Source organism: Panicum hallii, chromosome 5 (assembly GCF_002211085.1).
Source record: "Panicum hallii strain FIL2 chromosome 5, PHallii_v3.1, whole genome shotgun sequence".
Classification (NCBI taxonomy): domain Eukaryota; kingdom Viridiplantae; phylum Streptophyta; class Magnoliopsida; order Poales; family Poaceae; genus Panicum; species Panicum hallii.
In genome coordinates this window covers 8,962,338-8,985,377 of record NC_038046.1, presented here as the reverse complement: position 1 = coordinate 8,985,377, position 23,040 = coordinate 8,962,338, and the positions used below count along the sequence as shown (strand labels likewise).

Below are 23,040 nucleotides of genomic sequence, written 5' to 3'. Positions count from 1 at the left end.
GACCACTCATATTTTTCACGTAGCCCGCGATTTGGATCGCGATTAATAATGGCGATCCGAATATTTGCATATATACCCTGTTATTTTCGAATACTCTCGATTTGGATCGCGATCCAAATATTTACGTATAGACCCCTGTATTTTTCACATTCCCCTCTGATTTGGCCCGCCTCTGCTCCCGCGGTCCCGCCGGTCCGCCGCCGCCGCCGGCCACCGCCACCGCCCTTCCTGCAGCAAGCACCGAGGCGAACGGCCGACGCAGCAGGGCGCTCGATCTCACGCGCGGCCGCCAGCAACGGCGACCTGTTGGTCCCTAGCAATGGCCGCCATGAAAAAGTCTCCGCCTTACGATGTCCCCGGTTAAGCAGAGATTACTAATTACTTCGATTCTGCAACAACTCCATCCTTCAAGCACCGTAACGAGATCTTGATAGCTATTCTGCACGGTCTGAAGTGAAGACCGAACTCTTCATTGCACAGTGTAGGGGAAGGAGACAAATAGCTAGTGAAAAAGATTTTTTTTTAAAAAAAAGAAAGATAGCTGATGATGTTCTTGCACTGAAGAAGCAAATAAATAGATCAACACATGTATACAAATGGTAACAGGTAGTCGCTGGCAACCCCCCTGCAGTATTGCTGATCTCGATTTCAGGTAATCCCTTTATCTTCTTCAGTGTCACGACGAAGCCGACAACGTCTCTCATTGACATCCTTTTGTCAGCTGAATCATTTGAGCAGATCAAACCCAGCCCGAATCACTCCTTAGTCCGTACAATCTCTCTGCATCATTCTCCAGTTGTTCAGGGGCTGCATGCTTTGCTCTGCTTTCTTCAATTACCGAGAAAGGCTGATGTGCTCCTAGTCGAATATGACACAGAATCAGCACTGCTTATTGGTGTACTCAAGTGAATACTGAATTCTACATTTCGCAGGACACGGACTTATTTCCGACACGACCAGGAGAAGTAAAAGATAGCTGATGATGTTCTACTTCTGAAGAGATACGCCTGCAGATGAATACTTTAAGGATAATCGCAAATCGGTCCTCACAGAGTGGCGCTCTGCGTGCTTGCTGATATCAAGTTGGCGTAGTCCTTCTTGATCTTCTTCAGTGCTACCATCACATCCCTCATTGTGATCCTTTGGTTAGGTGAGTCACTTGAGAAATTGCAAACCCAGTTCAAACATCGATGAAAGAGTGACATTCAGGTCACGGATAGAAAGTGCTTCAGCTTGCAGCAGTCGGTTGTCCAGAACAAAGGCAAGCCCAGTCACAAATGCTTCATGCACCCACTGCCTAATGCTCAGCTCTCCTGTGAACATAGGACCTATGGGTCGCCTTGCAGTGAAGACTTCCAGGAGCATGACTCCACAGCTAAAAACGTCATTCTTGGCTCTTGTGTGATACTTTTCCAAGAGATCAATACTCTGCTGTAGGCGCGAGGCTCGCCAGGGGATGGTGGTCCAAGCCGAGCGAACTGAGAGCCACTCGGCGAGGAAGCTGTAGGCGCTTGACGTCGCGCGCAGCTAGCTAGGGGCGGCGCGTGGATTCGACGGAGGGCAACCTCGGGATGCACAACGGAGAGGCTAGCGGACATCGCCGCTACAAGCAAGAGCTAGCCACGGTTGCCATGTCGCGGGCGGGAAATATTTATAAATATCCTCACATATTTACATGTGCACCCTAAATTGGATCGCGACTATCGCTATCCGAATATGCATATCCATACCTAAATTTTACAGATAGAACCCTGATTTGAATCGCGATCAATAATTGCGATCCAGACTATTTACAAAATCACCCCTGGTTTCTGCCGGACCTCCTCCCTCGCTTCCGCCACTCCGCCGATGGCCGCCGCCGTCGCCCATCCAGAGGGAATCACGATCGGTATTGAACTGGTAAACCGTTCCCCCCGCTGTTCCTCCAGCTGCCATCACCAAGCCGATCACCAGTGCTGCTGCAGACCACTCGACCTCACGCGGCGACCAGCAATGGCGTTTCCGTAGCAAGCGCCGCCGCTCCCCCTCCCTCACGAAAATTCAGTAGCAGTCTGGTTTCATAGATTTGGCCACAAACAAGACAATGAATCACCACTATGCCATTTTCACGCTTATTCTTTTGCTTAAGGTTTCCGTAGCCTCCGTGAGTAGGCTGACAGCTCACACGAACCGTACTCATCGGAAAAGAAGAGTCACCATTAAGAGTGGTATCTAATAGTAAGCTTATTAATTACTACGATGTCACCTACTCTAGTTTATTTCTCCTCCCAAATTATTTACGCAGTTATTATATTTTATTTTATCAATTTTTTTATATCAATCCAATAACCTAAAATATATATAACTTGCATCCCTAGTCATGATCCAAGATTAGAGATGGAGCGGTTCATGAATCAGTTCCACACACGCGCACGCATACAGATACAGGGCACCTGCAGTTTCCAGCAATGTGATGCTAACTGAGATCAAGCCATCAAGCTCTCTTTGGAGGAAGCGACAGAGACTAAAACTTATCCTAGCCTTCGCATAGTCTCACTTCACAGTTGGTGATAGATTTGCATATTGGTCTACACATCACAGTCACCATAAGGCATATATTACACAGAAACCAATACTGAATTGATAGATATGCTCTTATAATTACTCCATCGCAAAGAGAGAGAGGCTTGGAGTGGTTCCTGATCTCCTCAGTGTTGATTTCACACCTTTAGGATGACAACACTTTCTTTAGCACACCAGCAGGGCATGGATTAGATGCTTAACTTTTTGTATCAGCATCCATGTACATTGAAGGTCCTGGTACTCTTGTCTGTTGTCTCCACTGCTTAACGGTTCTGAGCTAACAATTGGTTATCAGGACATCTGCAGTACCAATTGAGATGAAAATTGCTGCCACCCAAATTAGTTTTTCACCGAATTTAAATTTGATGCCCAGATTGTACTAATTTTATGTATTATTTCCAGTCTGAGTTCCATTACTCCTAGATGTTAGAATCTTGCTTCTATCATTCAAAGTAATAAATTTGGTTCCTTAATCGAGCCAAAGCCTTTGGATCTTCCCTATTCTGGAACTTGAAAAGCATACAGCTTCTGCATCCACTTCACGATAGCTAGCAAGTTATCAAAACACAAAACAGCAATGCCTTAGAATGAGAGGAAGTCTCCTAATTAGCAGCACCTTAGACAACTCCACCCTTACTACCAGCTGAATTGCCATCAGGACATTACATCTTTTGCTGCTTCCAGTTCTGTGTTCTCCGAAGACCCTTCCCACTGGCTATTTTCTTTGCTGAGGGTGGCCGGATGGATCTCTGTACATATATCAAAAATTGATGCAGCTTCTGGTTTGTTGGTGTTTGTTTCATCTTCACAACTTAAGGAAGAGGGGCGAGATACATTTTCTTCCAGTGAGGAATCCTGATGCTGTAGATTATTTCTTCTCTTGGGATCAGTTGCTGCATCATTAACCACATTTAGTTCCATGTCATCATCATCAGAAGCTGATGCACAATCGAGACACTCCGTCTGTACTGTTTCAACATCTGGTTCCCGAGGAGATCCTTGAGAGTCAGCTCCACTACTAGACCCTAAGAGAGTATCCCTCCTTACAACATTAAACAAAATACCATTCTCAATCTTTTCAGGCTGCAACAAGTCGCCTTCAGAAACCATGATACTCGTTGAAGGGCCAAATGCCGTTCTAGTAGTAGTATCATGAAAATCTAAACCTGAGTTCTCCAAGCTCCTGTCATTTGCTTCTCTACTGACTGCCTGAGCTGCCAAGCTACTAGCATTTGGAGTCACAAGCTCAGGCTCGTCTTCCCTTGATGGAACTGTTCTGAATTCTGTGTCAATCTCAAGATTCTGAACAAAGCTGATGAACTTATTGGCTGAGGCTGTCCTCATGAGAGGGCCACCACTTCTCGTCCAAGAGTGTAAATCTATACTCTCAGATTCACTGTCACTACTGTCATGTGCAATTCTCTGGAGATACTGGTTTCTGTTGGATAATCCAGCAACTCCTCCAGGTCCTTGATGATTTGTACGTGTAGGAGATGTAAGAATTTCTTCTTCAAGAGAACCAGTAGAATTTTCTCTTGCTATGAGATTCCAGGATGGAATCCTCCTAGATGGGCAGAGCCTGATTGTAGGACCATGTCCTTGCGAGGCAGATGCTCTTTCCGCACTCCTCTTTAGCCTACGCAAATGGTTCAGGAGGGCAACACATTCATCCAATGCAAGCTCAATAGCACAATTCGCCCTGATGGCAGATAGCTTTTCCCAAGTGCATCTCCTACCTTGGTTTGCAGCCTTCTGAAGCTCAGCATAAGATGGGTTCTGTATCATCTTGGAATACTGGTGACAGAGCGAAAGGAATCATGTGTCATTTGTGTCAATAAATGACATTTGCATGTAATATTAAAAGAATATTTACATGAAAGGAGAGAAGGAAAAGAAACATTGCAGACCTGTGCAAGAGTGGCTGGCATAACGACTGTGACATCACCTTCCCAATCTTGAGCAAATAATTTGGCTAATCCTCCTAGCCGAAATCCAAGTTCCAGAACTTGATTACACCTATGCTTAACTTCCATCTCAGCAAGTTCAGCAAGCTAAATACAAGAAAACAATAAACACACATATTAGTACATCATAACATCCTGCCAGCTACTTTAGATAAAAAAAAGTTAGTGTAATATGGAGTAACTATTTGACATACCTTGGCAGCAAAGCTGCCTCCATAAGCCCTGACGATTTCCTTTAGTCTCAACAGTGGAGCTATGTGAGGATTGGCTTGGCTTACTATGAAATGATTTACATTGAATAGTTCCTTCAACTGCTTGATGGGCAAATCACTTTCTAAACTCCCATCTCTCCAGCGCCTGGTTGTAGCACCATTACGTTCCTCCATCCCCAATAAGAACGGAGCATGGAAAGGAATAGTTTGACCGAACCTATCCTTTGCCATTAATTCTTGGGCCTCAAAAAGTCCAGGAAAAGCACATGAAGCAGTTACTGCACTCCAGATAAGAACATGAGGTGATGTTAAATAGTTCAAGCATCGAGGCGGCTCATGCTTCCTTGGAGAACACACAGTGACAACAAGAATCCTGCCAGTCATGTCATAAGCTTCTTGAAATGTCAAATTGCTGGTAAGATTTCTCAAAAGCACCTGCAAGTGCCTAATGTCATGAACAGCTCCATGTGTCAAAATTCTTTTAACCACAGGAAAGATCCCACCCATCTGGTCAAAAAATTTCAGGGAATGCCACTCCTCAAAAAAGCTCTCTAGCTCAGGCCACGACCTCGTTGCTACAATAGAACACATTATTGAGCCAACACTTGATCCTGAAATTATCCTAGGCAGAAGTTTATGTTCTACCAGGGTTTTCACAACACCCACGTGAAATGATCCTAATGAAGCACCTCCGCTTAGCAGCAAGGCTGTTCTACCAAAGGCATGTCTTGTCTCATGCATAAATGCGAGCTTCTCTTCGAGCGGCAACTCATCTGAATCCGAATCACAGACCATTTTCAGTTGAGTCGATACCTCCTCTATGTACTCTTTTATGAGTCTAGGCACCTGGCCAGTAAGAACATTACAATTAAAACACATTAATGACCAACATAGTGCTACAAGTTCGAATGGGTGAACAAACAACTACAAAGTACAAACACAACAAAAATGTCCAAAAGATGCAATATGTTTATATTGCAATTTCATTGTCACTTGTAGATTGATAGTGATAACTTTAGGCTGAATCATTTGCACACCTTAATGCCACACTCCCTCCATTCTTACATATTTGACATTTAGGACAAGCAAATTAGTTCATTTTTGAACTAATTAGCTTGTCCTGAAAGTCATATATTTAAGGATGGAGGTAGTATTCGATTACTTTTTGTAACTCAGAGGAACAGGATAGATAACTACTACTTGTTCAACTTTTTGAGCCAGTTACCTATTCAGCAACGAAGTATCTCCCTTCATATCGTTAGGAGCAGAATCTGATTAGTCAAGTCTAGTGATCATATTTCATATGTACAAATGGGAATTGTCCATCCCCAAATAAGAGTCACAGATCTGTTCCGAAATGCCAAAATGAGCAGTCCAATATTCAAACTACACTAAAATTAGCTAAATCAATGCGCTTCCTCCTAGTTAAATTTGGATTGTGGTTTGTTCAGATAAATAAACTGCTATAACCGTGATATATTGAACTAAATGTCTCAGAGGAATTTGGTTCAGTCCACGTGATGGCAGAGCATTACGTACCTGCAGCCTCCCTTTGTGCAGTTCGGGATTGCACATATTACCGAGGTTCCTGAGCAGGTCTGCGCGCATGCAGAAGACGATGTCCCTGAGCGATCCCTCCTGGCGCCGGTGTCTGAGCTCGCGGAGCTTGTTGCGGACGAGCTCCTCGTCGTAGAGGTCCGCGTCGGTGGCGCGGCGCGGCGCGGCCTCGCGCTCCAGCATCCGCGCGGCGTGCGCCCACTCCTCGTAGGTGAGCGCGGCGCGCATCATGTTCCGCCAGAACTTGCGGCGGTAGGCGGACTGCACCCGCGCCCTGAGCCCGGCCCTGCCGCGCCGCCCCCGCAGTAGGAGCGCGACGGCGCAGACGGCGAGCAGGATCCCGCGCGTGTTGTCCCGCGGGTGCAGCCACGCCGCCACCAGGTGCAGCGCGGCGCGCAGCGCCGCGGCCAGGCGGTGCCGCAGGCGCGCCGCGGAGCCGCACAGCAGCACGCGCAGCGCGACGGCGCGGCCCAGCGCCGTGGACGGGCCGATGGCGAACGCCCCCACCGGCGCCTCGCTGGCGATGTCATCCATGCCGGGCAATGGCACAGGCACGCCGGGAGTCACCCGGTCACCCCGCTCACGGAGGCCCGCGCGCCGTGGATCGCAGAATAGGCTCGGATCGGCGCTAGAGGTGGAAGGTCGGAGAGGGCGAGGGTTGCTTGGCTACAGCTATCTACGCGCGGGGGGCATGGGCGCCTGGCGTGTTGGAGTTTGGCAAGTCGAGGGGAGCCGGAAGGGTGACGAGGAGGCGGCAGCGACCAGCGAGATGGGGGATCACAAGAGGACGACGAGGCGTCGTGGGCGCGTCACGCGTGGGGACAAGGGGGGAAGGCCGGCGTCGGCGTCCGAGTCAGAGAAACGGGCGAGCAGATAAGGGGGAGCGGGAGAGGTTGCGCGACGTAACGAACAACAGCTTACCCGCGGCCACGGCACACCGCCCCCGCCCCCGGCCCGAACTGCAGATCTCCAGCTGCGCTCTGCGATTTTCAGGCCGCGGGTCAGGATGGGCGCCGCGCCGCGCGCGGCCTCGATCCGCGTTGCGTTATCCCCGGGCCGAGGCCGGCCGCCGTAGGCTGTTTGTTGGTTTGGCTGACCCCTCGCCGGTCAGGGGAGACGGCGGGAAGGGTCGAAGGGAGAAGGATGGGGGAAAATGGCCGCGCGACACGCGCCGGGCAAGAAAGGTGATACTATACACGTGCTAGGGGCGGTGGCTCGGGAAGTTTGACTTCGGGCCAAAACGCCTAGAGATTGGAGGCGTCTTTTGGGATCCGTCTTTTGTACCGTCCGATCAAAACTCGATGAAAGATCAGGCAGCGCAGCAGATGCTGCGTGCTGGAACTCTGTAGTCTGATCAAACGAATAGAGGCATCGAAATATTTCCATTCTTGGCACCTCAATCGTGATAGGAAGGGCAGTGCAGAGTCACATACACACGGCGGAACTTTGACCGTGCACGGAACGCAAAAAATGAGCACCACTCGGACGCGTGAGATGTCCCAATGGCACCGATTTGGGCATACACGAGCAATTCTACATGCCTATATTGCTTCTTGGTTTGGTTACAGCTTACAAGACACTTCAAACACAAAGTAGCTCAGCTTGTATCTCGCAAGCAAATTTCCCTATATCCCCATATCCATCTTTAGCAACAGCGCTAGAAAAAAGTACTGATGATCAGGGGGGCTAGACGACCACGTTCAGCCCGTGAAGAATCTTCTCCAGGACTGCCATGGAAGAAAACCACCTACGAAGAAACAGGGCGACAAATCTAAGTCAGATTTTCTTCGACACTGAAGCTAAAGTGACACTGAAGCATGGTACGTACCACACCCCTGGCACCGAACATAATAGTCGTTCTTCATTACCAGGCCAGAGCCTCCACAGACCTCACATTTCTTTTGCGCGAACTTGAATGGTCGGGAAAGGAAGAAAAAAAAGGCATCGTCAAATGAAGGACGGTAATTAAAATGATCGATACGTAATCAGCGATAGATTGACAGAATTCATTCTGTTATCAAGATAAAACAGGCCCGGCACTTACGATTCTTTTGCTGAACTCGATCCCTGCAACCACGAAAGGCGTCACTCCAGCTGCAAAAGAGGACAGCCGAGAGCAGGTTGCGCCAGGGTCAGACACACGAACTGGAGGAGCTAACAGGCGAGCTAGCTCGAGAGGGGAAACGAGGCAACATGTGTATGGACTCACCTACGGCGCCGACGACGATCTGCCAGGTGACCTGCGGCGGCGGGAGCGGGGCATCGGCAGCCGCGGCGACAGCGGCCGCAGCGGAAGCCCCGTCGACGGCGCGAACGCTGGTGGCAACCCCTCGGCCGGCGGGAGCCCGCCTGCTGACGCGTCCTGTCGAGGGGAGGAGGCCGCTGCGCCTGCACCGGCCGCCCGCCAGGCCCGGCAGGCACGCGGGGAAAGGGCGCGCCTGCATCGCCACGAGCTTAGCTGCTGCTGCGCCGCACGGTCGGCCGCGAGCGCGACCCTCTGGTACGCCACCACAACCTGTGTGTGTGAGATGGTGGGTCGCGCGAACGTCCATTCCCACCGGGACTTTGCGGTGGACGAGGGACCCGGAGTCTGCCACGCGACGCTCTCACGTCCACGATAAATACCAAGGTTAACTCGTCACCATTTCCGTTCCCGGTTCGGCCCTGCGTCAACCAGCTTCTGCGATAATACGAGGACACCTATCAACTCCATCCGCTGTCGCAATTCGCGATTGGTCTTGCACGTACGTACATAATCATCCATGCCGGTATGCTTTACTCACTCCTGCTTATTAACTTTGTTTACAAGCAACAACATTGCTTCCGTTGACGTGCTCACCAGAGCCACGGTGACCCGGAGCACTAATCACTTCTGTCCTGGATCAACGTATTGAACATATGTGTTTCATATCAAGTGAGATTGTGAGAACAGAGAGATGTCCAGAGAAAACGGAATTTGGATCTGATGTGCTTTCCTAGCCTAGTGCTTGTTTCCTGAAAAAATCATCCTCAGTTTTGACTAAAAAGATGGGTGCAGAACACTATCAGATATCATACCTAATCTTATATCTGTACGTGGCGAAAGCTTTTTTTACCATGTATTTAGATTTGTCAAAATGATCTACAATTTGGAACGGAGAGAGCAGTAATTACCCACAAAACGTCATTCACCAGTCATTATTTTTGCAGTTCAAGCTAGTACATTTCACAAGATTGCAACAATCAACAGAAATATCGCACTCTCACCGGTCAAAGAAGACGGCCAGCCTGGAATTCGTGCAGTGGATTTGTTCAACAGATCATACTAGCTTCTATCTATATATCTAAAATCAATGCAAGCGAATCTGCCATAAAGATACTTTCAAAATGTCGGCCAAGACGGCATATCATGCTTGATACCAAAATTCTGAAAAGGTTAAGTTTGATATCACTGTAAGACACCCATCAAAATGGAAACATTTATTAAAAACTGCCAAGGGTGATCTCTCCAAAAGTTGACAAATATTAAATCCATGGACGATGGATTCATTCACTTCATTTGGATTGGAGCACCAAAAGTTTGATGTGTCTATAGAAGTGTGTAGATTAATATGTTTTCCTTCCAACAGATCTAGTCATCATCGCCGCCATATGCGCCCTGAGTGCTTTTGTTCTTGCATGCGCCTGCAAAGTTACATTGTTGGTACTTGATAAAAGCTTAACACAAGTTCTAAATCAACTAAAGGAACCATGAACTACCACGTGAATAAGAAAAAATGGTAATCCTGTTACAGCATTTATGTTTTTATACCACACCTCAGTTCAAACTTCACACTACGATCTATTTGTATATCATTTACCCAGCATGTTAAAATCCTTGAGGAAACATATGTTATACAACTATGTTAAAGTACCTTAAAAATCAACACACGACCCACAAAAGTAAAAAAGCTGTCTTGCTCTTACACCCATGACCCATCTAGTTAGCTTTTAAAAAAGGAAAGCTTAGCAGCAATGAGCAGTCAAACAATCAAACAACCAAACACACTAAGTTGCAATTTGCCCCATATTTATTGTAAAATAAAGACTACAAATATCAACCAGAAATAGGCCCCTGCCATGTTGGGAGATGACAAAAAGATGCCTCAAAACTAAAACCAGAATGATTGGTGAATTAAAATGTGTGACAAAAAGGTTCCCTTAAACCTAAAACTCAAATGACCGAGCTTATGAAATTTGTCTTTCAATACGGTCAATGATCTTATGAAATTGGTAGATCTAACATGGTTTCTGAAGGCATAAGACATCAATTTTTAGTCTCATGCAGCAGCAAACAGGTTTGCTGAACAATTAAGATATCAAAACTGGATGAGGTACTCAAATAAGGAAATCAGGTGATTCTATACTCCCTCTGGTAAAGTTTGCACAAAAGTAAGAAAGCACGAGAGACCCAATACAATGGCATATTTTCCACAAACTACTTTCATAGGAACTGGGATTAACTGACGATAGTCATAGTCATGACTCATGACAACAATTTATTTTCACAGGAGCTGCAACTACTGGTACACCAAACACTCATAATGTCATTCATTAAGTATAAAAAAAAAGGGATAGAACTCATAGGCAAATAATTGCTTACCTTTGGTGTTCCTTGGAGCGCTCAATAAACTCAGCAGCTATGTCACTACCTTGATAGGATGCAAGAACGGCCCTGATGTCAGAAGGTCTTGCCATAGCAACATCTACAGAATTTCATAGGTTTATAAAGATTGCAAAAAAAGAGAGAGAGAAAAGTTAGCAAACTAAAAGGATGGAAACGCCAAGCCTCACAGGATCAGAAGGTCAAAGTTTCCAAGGCTTACATTCTAGAAATGGAATAAGATCAAGCAGTTGAGTGTCATCATTTTCAAGCTTCCAAGGTTTAATTTGCACAGAATTTTCAGGCTGCAGACTTGACTCCAAAGCATGAGCGCTGATATAAATAACTTGAGCAGGATTTCTGTTCAGCTTCGATAAATCCTAGTAGTTACATCATAAAGTAAGGTTCAGTCTTGAATCATTGTAGAGTACACAATGCCTCGTACAATGTAATAAGTACAATAACTACCAGTTTTCTGGAGAAAAATTTGCCACTCAGACTAAGAACAAGAATAACCACTGGAAAAAGCACTCAATGGGGGATGATCAACAACAAGCAACTAATGAAAATGCGATTGCAGATCGTATAATAATGGATGAAATTACTTGACCAACCTAGGATTATCATTATGAATAAAGTTCCCAGATTTTTCCAGAAATGGAAGCTCTTTTTTTACCCTTTCAGCATGCATACTTACATAAGTTTAAGCAACATAATTAGAAATAAGTTTTAGCCACTGAAACAGGACATATCATCTTAGTTGGAAAGAATTGCATGGCTTGCAACGGAAAGTGGGCGAAGAAAAGTCGAACACCAATCCATCTTTAGCATGACGGTAATATTAGAATTGGAAACGATTCAACTATCAACATAGGACTTGAAGTAGTTATATATATAAGAAGATTCAAAGATTTTGGAACTTGTGATGTTACTACTCCCTCCATTTTCTTTTACTTGGCATCCTAAAATCCATGCAAAAGGATACAAAATATTTAAGTACCGCAAAAGGATCAATATACAACAATTCACTTTGCTACAAGAATAGCAGGTAAGATCCCACATACCCGATAATGTTTTCCATTTTCGTACTTAGTTGCAACTCTTGATAGCCTGTGCCGAATATTGCCCTTTGGATCCAGCCTATCAACGACAGGATCAACATACTGCACATGTAACAAAGTTTCATCCAGGTCACATTTGATACAAGCGAACAACTGAAAGTTCTAATAAACTTACCATACTAAGCTGATCAGAATACACAACAATTTCATAAAACTTCCCAAGATGTTCCAGAAAGGCGTCCACTCCTGGCCTCTTAAAAGTCCTCCATCCTCTCTCACGCTGTATGCATATTTTTTTTAAGAAAAAAAACATTAGTTTGATCAAGCAGTCCCTAAGCCTCTCAATTGGACGGGAAAACATATGAAATGAACACGATAGAAAACCATAGGAACAATTAACTGTACGCTTTTTTCAAAAAGAAGAATAGATTTTGGCTCATATTGCATATACAAGAGGACATGTAACAAAACTGAAAAAGCTTGTAAGAAACACAAAAATTCACCTTCCAATCTGAGTATACAAGAGTCTCATTGAGATCCAGAACTAGGGTCAATACATGCTGTTCTTGAGGAGGACGATCTGGAAGGAGTTTGTCTGATACTGGTTCGCTAAAGCCCTATGGTAAATATATATCAGTATGATTATGGACATTTCTTCACGATATCCAACATGGATCCACGAAGGAAAAAAAAGTTATACCATTTATTACTGACCCGAATTTGATCTTCAATTTGGCTCCTGACATCCAGGTATAGCTCAATAGTGGCAACAGGAGCTACAAGAACAAATCATACAATTCTGAGTACTAAGGGGCCAAGGAAAAAGATCTAAGGCATCCAGTACACAATCTAAACAGGCAGTTAAATGGAAGGTCTAACTAGTGGCAAGTCAGGAGCAACTCAGAGTCCAGAGGCAGTAAAGAAGTATATAGTAGTCCCTACCTTTCATAGCTGCTGAATAAGCCATAGCCTGAAACTTCTGCAGAGAAGAAAAATAATTCATTTATTACATGGTTGAAAAACAGTGAACACTATTGGTCCCGTACTACTCCAGTTCAGGTGTTCTCCTATACACCCGGAAAGCAAGCACACCATAGAGCATCCTTCAAACCTTTTATCATCCCATTATAAGTTCGAATCCTCGAAATGCAGGAATCATGTAATGCTAGTTTTGGAAGGAACAATAAGTGGGGAAAAATGGCAGGTGATATCTCAGGCAGTGAAGCAGGAAATGCACTAAAACCAAAGTGCTCCATATGCAATTTCAGCACATGCAAATTTCTAGCACAAAAATGCAAAGCTAGCTGCCAAATAGTCACCTCAAAAACCTGAATAGTACCATGATATTGCAAAGTCCTTTATAGACGGCTAATCAGATCTCCCATAATCAGAGGTCACATTTCCTAACTCCCTCTAAATAACACTTCATAAGGCACTGCTGCTTGTGACTTTGTACGACTAACGAAATATCTCTAACGACAGGTTCCCAAACTTGACATGTTGCAGAATTACCTCGAAGCCGGACGCGTCTTCAGGAATGGGATGCTTCGATTTCTTCCGGAACTCCCGTGTCATCTGATCCAATTCCTCTAGAGAATAAGCTACACACAGAAAACGCACAATAAAAAAGAGACAACGAATCACACACAGACACACAGACAAAGGACGCTAAACAGAACCCAGGACGCATTGAATCTACAAGAGGGAGCGAAACCGCGAAGCTGAGAATCTGAACCGCCAGAGCCAGCGCGGCGCAGGGATCGGGAGCCGTACCGTAGCTGGCGTAGCCCGTGGCGCCGACCGCGGCGGACACGGCGGCGAAGGCGGCGACCTTGAGCGTGCCCCATGGCTTGCGGGCCACCGGGGGCTGCTGGGATGATGGGTCCCCGGAGGTGGACGAAGGCTCGGAGGCGGCGGCGGCGGCTGCCGACGTGGAGGAGGAGGAAGCGGCGGCGGCTGCAGGGGAGGCGGCGCAGAAGGAGAGCGCGGAGATCCTGGGGAGGAGGCGCGACCTCGCGACGCGGGACATGGCGCGGCTTGCGCGAGGGGTACGGGATGCGGGGTCACGTGGGTAGGGCTTCGGATTGGTTCCGCCCCGGTTCGCGCGGAGGGTTTAACGAGGCTGCCGAGGGGCCCGAGAATGGTGAGGCGGATAGCCGGACGTGCGGGCGATGGCGATGGAGAAGAAGGCCGAGTAGAGACTAGAGAGTGGAGACAGGAGAGGGGAGGCTGGGCTGGAAGAGTCCCGTGCGGCCCCACTCGTCAGACGTGCTGGCATATGCTTTTGGATGGAGGTGGGTTTTGGGCAGATGCCCCTGGGGGAGAACAGAGATTAGAGAGAGATGTCTCGAACAAAATAGCCGTAGAATTCCCCATTCCCCTATGCTAATGCACGCTGCGATTACGACTTACGGCGGCGTAATCGTGCCGACGTTTCCTTCCTCTTCCGCTGGGAATCTTTCAGAATTTCAGACTCCCCTTCTTTTGGAGGGTTAATTTCAGACTTTTCTGTGGCTTATTGTACCAACACTAGCCTGCATAGTCGTGATCAGACGGTAATTTGTTGTCCTTGTACTATCATCTTCTTTGAAGATCAGCAGGCAAGCGTGTGAAATTTAGAATTTCAGACCGAATTAAGCTAACCTGGTCAGAGCAAATTTAACCCGTAGAAATAGCGGGTTAGCCATGCCAAACACAAATGAACAAAACTAGCTCAGAACCCTAAAGTTACCCATTTAGTAGTACACCAAATAACCACTGACATGGTAACTTAAAATGTGACATGAACAAGTAATTATCCAGCCCCATAAACTTCGGGGAAGTGGAATACATCCTCTAAATGTTGTATATAGGGGTGCAAATGGGTGACCCTTAGATGCACCTCTAATCCTTTTTAGTCTAAATATTTGTAATATTTCTTCAAAATAATCTAGTTCAAATATTTGTACTACTTCTTCAAAATAAGATTATTTGGAAGAAGTAGTACAAATATTTGAACTAAAGAGGATTGGAGGTGCACCTAAGGGTAATCAATTTACACCCTAGTTGTATACGACCTTTTAAAAGTATAAAATTGCAGATTGATATTAACCTTAGTAACGAAACTTAGAGATCATTGTTTGGGTGACTCAATAACAGGTGACAAAACGTCAAAATACCATATCTTTTGCACACGAAGTGATGTGATTTCTGAACAGTGCGAGTGGGTTAGCTTTAAGAGGCTGAAAATTAACGCTGGGTCATACGATTGTGCATGCATGCAGACACCATCAATAATTTTGCATGGTGAGTCGCGGCCACAATCCAAACAAGCCCTTTATACAAATAGAACGTTTTTCTTGGCCGGGTAGCGAAACACATTTCTATCTATTCACGTTTCACGCTAAAAAAGAGAGAGCTATTTTAGCTATTCGAAGGCCTACCATGTGGATAGGCTAAAGACCTTGATCCATCCAAACAAACTACTTACCATTTCGTTTGAAAGAGCCATACACCTAGTCTTGTAGTTCAATGCGTAATCTTGTATTGGTATCCCATAATTATATACTTTTAATTTGCAAATTTTGGCGACACTACTAAAAAAGCGTACTCCCTCCGTCTTAAAAACTATATAGCTACTTCTAGCATTCAGATTTTGTCTCATAATATCCCTACTTTTCAAAGTTCCAAGCGGATTTTTTGTATGAGAGGTCTAAAATACCCTCCTTGCATGCAAAATAATTATGGCATATAGATCTGCATGCAAGCTAAATAGGAAAATTATAATTATTCTCTTTATCCGTGTAGTATGGTAACTAAAGAAGGGTAATATAGATTTTTACTTTTTATTCTTAATCTGTCTGAAAAATTCTCGAAGAGACAGAGGAAGTACTAAAGTTTATCAAATATGACCTACGTCAGCTACATCGACAGTGACACCAGGGTATAATGGTGGATGCCAATCAAATCGCACGCGTACTAGCACGCTGATCACCATGACTTCATTTTTTTTATCTCACGTTCATTGACCACTGCGGGGTGACCGTATCAAGATAGCCCCGTTCCTTCAGAGCTGAACGTATATTCCTTTAAACAAAAAAAGAGTTGAAAGCATATCGAAATTTAGTATGAGGGCAGTGACGACTGAAGACCCAGGCGGCCTTTCCTGAACAGACCCGAGTTTAGTATGACCGGTGGGGCCTCCCGAGGACAGCGACGGGAGGCGTCGGTCATCAACTCGTTCTGGACAAGTGGTCATCTGGTGACGCGTGACCTGGCGGCGGTCTAGCAATAGCACGGAGGAGAAAAAAAAATGGACGGCCCCAGGCTCCCTGCGTCCCAACAACGGCTGACGCCGAAAGGATGCAGATTAGTGGTGCCCGGATTCGAAGTGAGATGAGATCTATGGCGAGTGACCGAGGATTGCGAGAGTGGAATCCAAGGCCTGACCTCCAGCTGAACCTCGCTTTAATCCGCTGTCACCGCAACACCTTGGAAAGCTAGTGATAGGGAATTTTGTGAGACTAGACTAGACTTAAAACTAGATCATGACCAGAAAGAAAAGCCGGTCTCCTTCACCTTTCGCTTTCCTGGCATGAATCATCACTCATAATGCTGGCCTCGCGTACTGTGGCCGGGGATAACGAAGGCCACCTTGACAGCGAAAGACGGTAGGGAAGGCAGTCACGCGCCACACACAAATCGCTCCGGCGAGGATGGTTTTTATTTTATGCCATGATTCATTATTGAATTCCACGGTATGTTACACCGGACCAGCAGGGAGACATGGAGAAGTCCTACGCTACCGAAGCCACGGCCGCGCGCCGGCCGGGGCAGCCCACCCGGCACTTACAGGTGGGCCCGTACAGGTTGCCCCCACCGTGGCACTGCTGGAGTCGCCCCGGCGGACGGAGCACGCCGCGGACCGCGAGCTCGAATGGTGCCAGCCAGCCTCCTCCTCCTCCGGCAGGCCGGGCGTTAGATCTCCGGCTCCGGCGGCGCCTCCACGGCGGCCACGGCCGCGGCGTCCGGGACGAGGTGCTCCGGGCGGCACCCGGCGACGAAGTCGATGAGCTCCTTGCCGGACTCGTCGGCGCCCGCGGGCGGGGGCGAGATCCGGAGCAGCACGGTGACGGCCACGAGGAAGAACCCCGTGGAGACGAGCAGCGGCCAGAAGAAGGACAGCACGGCGCCGAGCCTCGGCCCGAGCGCGGAGATCGAGACGGCGGTCGCCGCCACGACCGCCACCAGGGCCGCGGCCTGGAGCCGGTGCTCCCACATTAGCTCGCCGAGCTTCGCCTTGGACGCCATCGCCGGATCGGCAGCGCGGCCGGGAGGAGAATGGGAGATCTAGGGGTGGCTAGCTAGGGGTTTGGCTCTTGGTGTAACAGGGGAGGGAGGGGTGGGGTTGGATTCGCTGGGGGGAGGAAAATGGGAGGCGAGGTAGGACGGTGAGTGGGGGAGGGGATGGTGGGAAGCGTGGAGTTATCTCAGACTGCGGAGATTCGCCCTGCCGCCGCCTCCAGCCAAGGTTGTGTGCTCTTTGGGGGATGTTTTCTCTTGCAGCACCGAGGGTGGTGCGGGCTGTGGCTGGAGGAACTGCCGTTTCTCTGGGTTCATTTACCAAAATGCCCCGCCGGCTGCAGTGGCATTTGTGGCCGGATTTTTATTCCTGGGTAAAATTAAAGGCGGTTTTGTAATTTGTAGGCAGGGACGGCATGTTTATATAGTTTATGCGCCAAAATCTATTACGTGCCGATCCGTATAGATAAATGTAACTAGGTAGAATTTCGTACAAACCTTTTTGTGCATGTGAATAAGCTTGTTTAAGCGTTATGTGCATGAAATTACTGGTGTTTACTTGCCTGCATGAGAATAGACGTGTCTAAGCGTTACGACTTACTTGCATGAGAATGTGAAGATTTTGCAACGTGTGAATCAACCGCAAATAATTTTGTCGCACGTACGTTGTATTTTTCTTTAGCTCTCTCTTTCATCATCTAGCCTCATCTATAGTTGTAGTTCCCTTTGTCGTTAGCTCTGATGTACGCATTTCGAAGCTCTCTAAGCTTGTTCTGAATTTAAACTTTGTTTATATGAGAAGACAGCTTTAGTATAAATATTCAACATTATCAATTATCAGATGTATAAAGGGCACTTCGGGAAGGTTGTTCTAAGCTCCATGGCTTTGTGGCCCGCGTTGCAGTACAAGTCGCAACGTGGGACAACTGTGCATACGTGGCCACATCCTCAGTGGTGCGCCCCTTGCTCACGTGCCACTGTGCCAGGCACCCGCTTGACAACAGTTTCTCCCGTGGCCCGTGGGCCATGGCCTCCCGAGCCCCGATCCCGACTGAACAATTTGAATGGGAACAGAAAAATGGTCGATCACCCGAGAGCGTGCGCCCATCGACGAAACATGGCACCAGAGGATGTATGCCTAGTCTGTGGTGCACGAGATTCTTGAAAGCACTCCTCGCTGAAATGCCACATGGCTAAATGTGTATGGGCGCCTGAGAAGGAGGAGGTACTGGAACATCTATGCACCATCCAAGAGCCAAACGCAAAAGCTTGGCTGGCAGCAGCCGTATCATCTCTGTCACAGGAAGAATCAACAAGGGTGATGGTGGTGCTGTGGGCAATCTGGCACGCGAAGAGGAAAGTGGTGTACGAGAATTCTTTCCAGAGCCCTTTATCAACACATTGTTCCATTGGCAGATTTATATCGGGCCTGGCTCTGACCGGGGTACGAAAGGCAGTGCAGGATAGACAGGCCCCCAAGCTTCCGAGATGGCTCCCCCCTCCACAAGATGTTACGAAGATTAATGTAGATGCTGCGATATCCAAGAACACCGGTCTAGCATCGGCAGCTGCTGTTGCTAGAGACGAGATGGGGACTTTCTTAGGAGCTTCGTCAATTGTGATGGCGGGAATTACTGATCCTGGACTATATGGAAGTGTTGGCGTGCAGAGAGGTCTGGCCCTTGCAAACGACCTCTCTCTCCGTCGTGTTCGGACGGCCAGCGACTGTTCTAATGCCGTGAGAAGCATGGAGGGCTCTACACTGGGAATCTGTGGCCATATAATCAAGGAGATCAGGGAAGAAGCAGCAGCTTTCCAGGAGATGAAGTTCGTACACGAGAGAAGGGAAGCAAACTATGACGCACACTCTTTGGCGAGGAGTAGTCTGTACAACTCGCTATAGGGAGGCATGTGTGGTTGCTTGGTCCGCCGGATGGCGTGTGTAATTCATACTCTATTTCTACTTGGTGAAGTTTCCTACCTCTTAAAAAAAACCTGATAGCGTGCGTGGAGAACCGTCTTTCCCCTTCCTACAGTGACACAAGGCAGTTTCGAGGGCGACTCGCCGCTGGCCTCCTCTCCTCCAGCGTCCTTGCCGGCGGCGGAGCTGAGAGGGGTGCCCGGCTCCTTGGCAAGAGGGTTCTGTATAGCTTTAGGCTTAGGTCTAGTAGGTCCTTTGTCCTGCTGGCGTCTTCTATATCGCCGTCGCCGGCTAGGGTTAGGTTACCTCTGCGTTTCTCCGGCGATGATGGCATCGGCGGCAGTGTCTGCGGCGAGATCTGCATGGGGTTAGTACTGTCCTTCCTATTTGCGTTGGGGAAGTATCTTTTGCGCTCTCCTGCGAGCTTTCCCTTCCGGGCTAGTGGCGCTGCTGCCGGTTGCAGACTTCCTGGTGGGCTCCATCTTCGGACCAGAGGAGGTGGCGCCATCCTTTTCTCCGGTGGCCTAGGCGGTGGCTGCAACAGGTTCTACTAGCTCTACTAGCTCGTCTTAGCTACCACCTGTTTTGGTGGTTTGACTCCTAAACGGGGTGAATTGTCGCTCTCGAGCAGGCGATAGCCTCCGACCATCTTATCCGCCATGAGCGTTCAATGGCTACAATGAAAATTTCTGATGTAAATCTAATTATTGGAGTTTCTGACGTGCTACTCTTGGTGCCAATGAAAATTTCTGATGTAAATCTAATTATTGGAGTTTTTGATGTGCTACTCTTGGTGCCAATGAAAATTTCTGATGGTCCTTTGTCTGGAGGACGGTCAGCCTCAACAAGCTTGCTCCAATATTGTCTTGCAAGGACTTGTGTATAATTTTTATTTCTTTCAAAGGCATCTTTATAATATGTGGGATGTAAACTATCATAACTCTGTATGAAATACAAACCCGGTTTTTCCAAAAAAAAAACTGATAGCGTGCGCAGAACTATAGAAGAGACTTGCAGTTCCAACATTTTTAAAATGACGCAGTAGAGCAGTAACTTAGAAATTTTAAACATCTTCCAATCCGAAGCTTTGGAAGAAAACAACAGGTAGTATGAAACAATCCTACCCCCATCAAACGAACCTCAAATCTCTGACACAGCACGATAGTATTTCTACAGCGCCTAACATGGACTTGAAAAGCATCACCTCATTACACCAAGAAAGTACTTCTACAAAATAAAGCATTCAGAACCTAATCTTCTACGAAGTCCCCGGCCTCTTCATCAGAATCGTCTTGCTCTCTAGCTTGGTCTGCGTATTCATCAAGTGACGCGGCAGGAAAAATGTCACCTTCTCGACTTCTGTCAGCAATCTTTGGGACTGACGAGCCACTGTCCCCACCCTTGCCTTTGTTCATCTGCCAAGGGAAATGTTAATAATATCGGAGAGAGTTTTTGCTGAAATAAATACATAGATCAACAACTGACATTGTTTAAAACAAAAAAAATGTCTCAAGGTTCAAGTCGACTCCAAGAATAGGAACTAGAGGTTCATCAGTATACAATAGGGAACAATAATCGCACTCCACTTGCATCTCAATAACCTCGAGTAGAAATGTTGGTGTCTTGCATTTACATATATGAGCAGCTTGCTTAAGCATTTGTTTCAGAGCAAACATACTAGATCCCATGTATGGTGTTATATATAATAATTCCCATTCTTTTCAACCACAAAGCATTTCTCTGTTGTTTCAATGCTTCTTTATAAAGATATGCATACTACTTTTTAATGTAATGTAAGGTACATTTAGTAGTATCTATCCAGTAACACCCCGTACAAAGTACATATCCACTAAGAATAGTATAGACTAATTTTCCCAACAACAGAATGGATTGCACATCACACACAAAGTAAGAAAATCAATTCATTTGCAAAACACGATGAGACAAAGATTTGATATTTTAACCGGTACTATGCAAAGGGAGAAATGATAACAGACTAACAGCTCATAGATGAGATCATCAAACCGAATACCTGTTTAATTTTCCAACAAGAGACTAGCATCAATATTTAATATGAATGCGTTGACGCCAATTCTTGAAATGCCGCATTGGATTTTAATTGTAACTTAATATTTATTAAATGGAATCTTGCCAGAACACCCCCCCCCCCACACCACACCCCTCAGTTCAAAGGGGTAGCTCTGGAGCAAAGCTGGTTTGTATTTTGTAGAACCAAGATGACTGATTTTTCATGTTCAAACATTCCTCAGAACGAAAATGCTTGCAAAATTTTCAAATAGGATAACATAGAGATGAAGAATTGGAAGACACAAATTGTAAGTAAAGGATATCTATGAAATAGAAGACACAAGTAAAAATAAAGGAACCAGAGTTCTTTTTTTCTACTAAGGCAGGCATAAGGATCCTGACATTGTCAAACAATAACAATACAAGAACAGGAATTCCCTTTCCAGATTCAATGCTCTCTAATCCAATGTTAATTGATTAGCATCACGGAGACTACTAATAGTAGAGGCAAATGCATAAGTACAAAATAAATTATTCTGTGTGAAGAGTTGAATATAAGTACTCACAATGCGAAGAAGGGTGCGTCTTTCTCTTTCTCTAGCACCTCTGATAGCCTGAAAAACAACTCAGTCATCAGCACAAAACAATATTCCTCTAGGTTCACAGCAAGCCAATTTCAAATATAACAGAACCAAACCTCTTCTAGTGCCTTGCGTTCACTATCCTCTTCATTTGCGTCCCTAAATTACAATTGCAAATTAATCAAACTATATAAATTACAATTGCAAATTAATCAAACTACATAGATTATGCAGATATGCCAATGCAGTATAGTAATAAACAGCAGGGATCACCTTCCAACAAGCTCGTTGACACGAGTGCAGCACTTGGCACATATGCCGAGGTCCTTGGAGCAATCTGCATTGAACAAAGGCAATCAAAATCAGTAACAATCCAACATACCACAGTTCACAACCAGACCTAGTAACATGACAGATTGAGCAGTTGAAATTCACCTCTGCAGACATTGTGGTACGCCTGACGGACAGCTCGCTTCCCGCACTTCTGGCTGCCAAACCAAAAGAAAACCATCAGTACCACCTCTGCTCATGCTCAGTATACGTGCCAAACAGTAAACAATCAGAGGGAAAGAGAGCTACCACTTTGCAGGCTCAACAATTGGCTTGTACTTGCCGTATCTGCAAAAGGAGGAGAACGAATCGGACCTAGAAGCAACGAAACAGTCGAAACTACAGCAACGAGTCAATAGAACCGATGAGGACCACCTGCGCTTCCAGTCGATTTGGTCCCGGCAGCGCTGGCAGACGCCGGTGATCTCCGACAGAGGACGGAACCTGCCCCCAGGCTCCTGCAGCGGGGAGGGTTTCGAACGGTGAGATTTAGGCGATCGAGAAGTTCCGGGACGGGCGGCGGACGAGGGGAGGCAGTGGGCTTACGGTCTCGTTGATCTTCTGGCCGAGGTTCGGCTTCCACGCGTAGCGGTTCTGGTGCTTGGGGGGTCCCTGCCGCTTCGACATCGCTGAGTTCCGATGAACTCTCCCTCCTCCGCTTCGCGCCGCCGGGGGTTTCTCTTCACGCCCCGAGTCCCCTCGCGCTGCTTGCCCTTATTACAACCTCCCTCGCTGCAGCCGCACGACGTGGCCCCATCTCACCCGTTCGATCAAAAAACATGTGTTCGACGTACAACAGGCCGAGGCCCACAAGGTCATGGCCCACGAAATTCCCCATTGGCTGGCCTTCTTAGTAGAACCCAGCAACAACCCTAACCGGCCCACTGAAGCATACCTGGGGGCCCAGTTCTAACATATCCGCG

General features: G+C 46.8%; 5 protein-coding genes across 6 annotated transcripts; all 5 read right to left on the bottom strand.

The window, feature by feature from the left end:
- Nucleotides 1–2,325: 2,325 nt before the first annotated feature.
- LOC112891899 (triacylglycerol lipase SDP1-like) lies at nt 2,326–7,340 on the bottom strand. Its single transcript, XM_025958902.1, has 4 exons — nt 6,278–7,340; nt 4,721–5,584; nt 4,470–4,613; nt 2,326–4,356 (listed from the first exon to the last, which is right to left on the bottom strand). The coding sequence occupies exons 1-4, from the start codon at nt 6,827–6,829 to the stop codon at nt 3,217–3,219; spliced, it is 2,700 nt and encodes an 899-aa protein (XP_025814687.1). The 5' UTR covers nt 6,830–7,340; the 3' UTR covers nt 2,326–3,216.
- A 322-nt stretch (nt 7,341–7,662) lies between these two features.
- LOC112891901 lies at nt 7,663–8,901 on the bottom strand. 2 transcript variants are annotated; one of them, XM_025958905.1, is made up of 4 exons: nt 8,505–8,901; nt 8,340–8,389; nt 8,124–8,193; nt 7,663–8,042 (listed from the first exon to the last, which is right to left on the bottom strand). In XM_025958905.1, exons 1-4 carry the CDS (start codon nt 8,845–8,847, stop codon nt 7,996–7,998), a joined length of 510 nt encoding a protein of 169 aa, XP_025814690.1. In that variant the 5' UTR covers nt 8,848–8,901; the 3' UTR covers nt 7,663–7,995. The 2 variants fall into 2 exon arrangements, with proteins under 2 accessions (XP_025814690.1, XP_025814689.1); XM_025958904.1 differs by having other exon boundaries at nt 7,808–8,042; nt 8,124–8,205; nt 8,505–8,887.
- A 750-nt stretch (nt 8,902–9,651) lies between these two features.
- LOC112891900 (mitochondrial import inner membrane translocase subunit TIM50) lies at nt 9,652–14,211 on the bottom strand. Its single transcript, XM_025958903.1, has 10 exons — nt 13,751–14,211; nt 13,490–13,578; nt 12,920–12,956; nt 12,692–12,753; nt 12,481–12,594; nt 12,153–12,257; nt 11,981–12,079; nt 11,140–11,296; nt 10,917–11,019; nt 9,652–9,958 (listed from the first exon to the last, which is right to left on the bottom strand). The coding sequence occupies exons 1-10, from the start codon at nt 14,004–14,006 to the stop codon at nt 9,913–9,915; spliced, it is 1,068 nt and encodes a 355-aa protein (XP_025814688.1). The 5' UTR covers nt 14,007–14,211; the 3' UTR covers nt 9,652–9,912.
- A 2,450-nt stretch (nt 14,212–16,661) lies between these two features.
- LOC112894433 lies at nt 16,662–17,521 on the bottom strand. The gene has a single exon (XM_025962148.1). It carries the CDS (start codon nt 17,264–17,266, stop codon nt 16,934–16,936), a length of 333 nt encoding a protein of 110 aa, XP_025817933.1. The 5' UTR covers nt 17,267–17,521; the 3' UTR covers nt 16,662–16,933.
- A 2,682-nt stretch (nt 17,522–20,203) lies between these two features.
- Nucleotides 20,204–22,842, bottom strand: LOC112895324 (uncharacterized protein C9orf85 homolog). Its single transcript, XM_025963272.1, has 8 exons — nt 22,664–22,842; nt 22,493–22,575; nt 22,367–22,405; nt 22,223–22,275; nt 22,061–22,124; nt 21,904–21,946; nt 21,773–21,820; nt 20,204–20,593 (listed from the first exon to the last, which is right to left on the bottom strand). The coding sequence occupies exons 1-8, from the start codon at nt 22,742–22,744 to the stop codon at nt 20,429–20,431; spliced, it is 576 nt and encodes a 191-aa protein (XP_025819057.1). The 5' UTR covers nt 22,745–22,842; the 3' UTR covers nt 20,204–20,428.
- Nucleotides 22,843–23,040: the final 198 nt, after the last annotated feature.

Excerpts from the sequence above, each read along its gene's own strand:
- LOC112891899 (XM_025958902.1), bottom strand. The coding sequence starts at position 6,829 with ATGGATGACATCGCCAGCGAGGCGCCGGTGGGGGCGTTCGCCATCGGC. Across the intron at positions 5,585-6,277 it reads TGCACAAAGGGAGGCTGCAG|GTGCCTAGACTCATAAAAGA; the intron begins GTACGTAATGCT and ends CTTACTGGCCAG. Across the intron at positions 4,614-4,720 it reads GAGGCAGCTTTGCTGCCAAG|CTTGCTGAACTTGCTGAGAT; the intron begins GTATGTCAAATA and ends TCTTGTATTTAG.
- LOC112891901 (XM_025958904.1), bottom strand. The coding sequence starts at position 8,847 with ATGGACGTTCGCGCGACCCACCATCTCACACACACAGGTTGTGGTGGC. Across the intron at positions 8,390-8,504 it reads GATCGTCGTCGGCGCCGTAG|CTGGAGTGACGCCTTTCGTG; the intron begins GTGAGTCCATAC and ends CCTCTTTTGCAG. Across the intron at positions 8,206-8,339 it reads TCGAGTTCAGCAAAAGAATC|TTCGCGCAAAAGAAATGTGA; the intron begins GTAAGTGCCGGG and ends CGACCATTCAAG.
- LOC112891900 (XM_025958903.1), bottom strand. The coding sequence starts at position 14,006 with ATGTCCCGCGTCGCGAGGTCGCGCCTCCTCCCCAGGATCTCCGCGCTC. Across the intron at positions 12,957-13,489 it reads AAGACGCGTCCGGCTTCGAG|AAGTTTCAGGCTATGGCTTA; the intron begins GTAATTCTGCAA and ends TCTTCTCTGCAG. Across the intron at positions 11,297-11,980 it reads AAAATGGAAAACATTATCGG|GATTTATCGAAGCTGAACAG; the intron begins GTATGTGGGATC and ends TGTAACTACTAG.
- LOC112894433 (XM_025962148.1), bottom strand. The coding sequence starts at position 17,266 with ATGGCGTCCAAGGCGAAGCTCGGCGAGCTAATGTGGGAGCACCGGCTC.
- LOC112895324 (XM_025963272.1), bottom strand. The coding sequence starts at position 22,744 with ATGTCGAAGCGGCAGGGACCCCCCAAGCACCAGAACCGCTACGCGTGG. Across the intron at positions 21,947-22,060 it reads GTCAACGAGCTTGTTGGAAG|GGACGCAAATGAAGAGGATA; the intron begins GTGATCCCTGCT and ends ATTGTAATTTAG. Across the intron at positions 20,594-21,772 it reads GACGCACCCTTCTTCGCATT|ATGAACAAAGGCAAGGGTGG; the intron begins GTGAGTACTTAT and ends TTCCCTTGGCAG.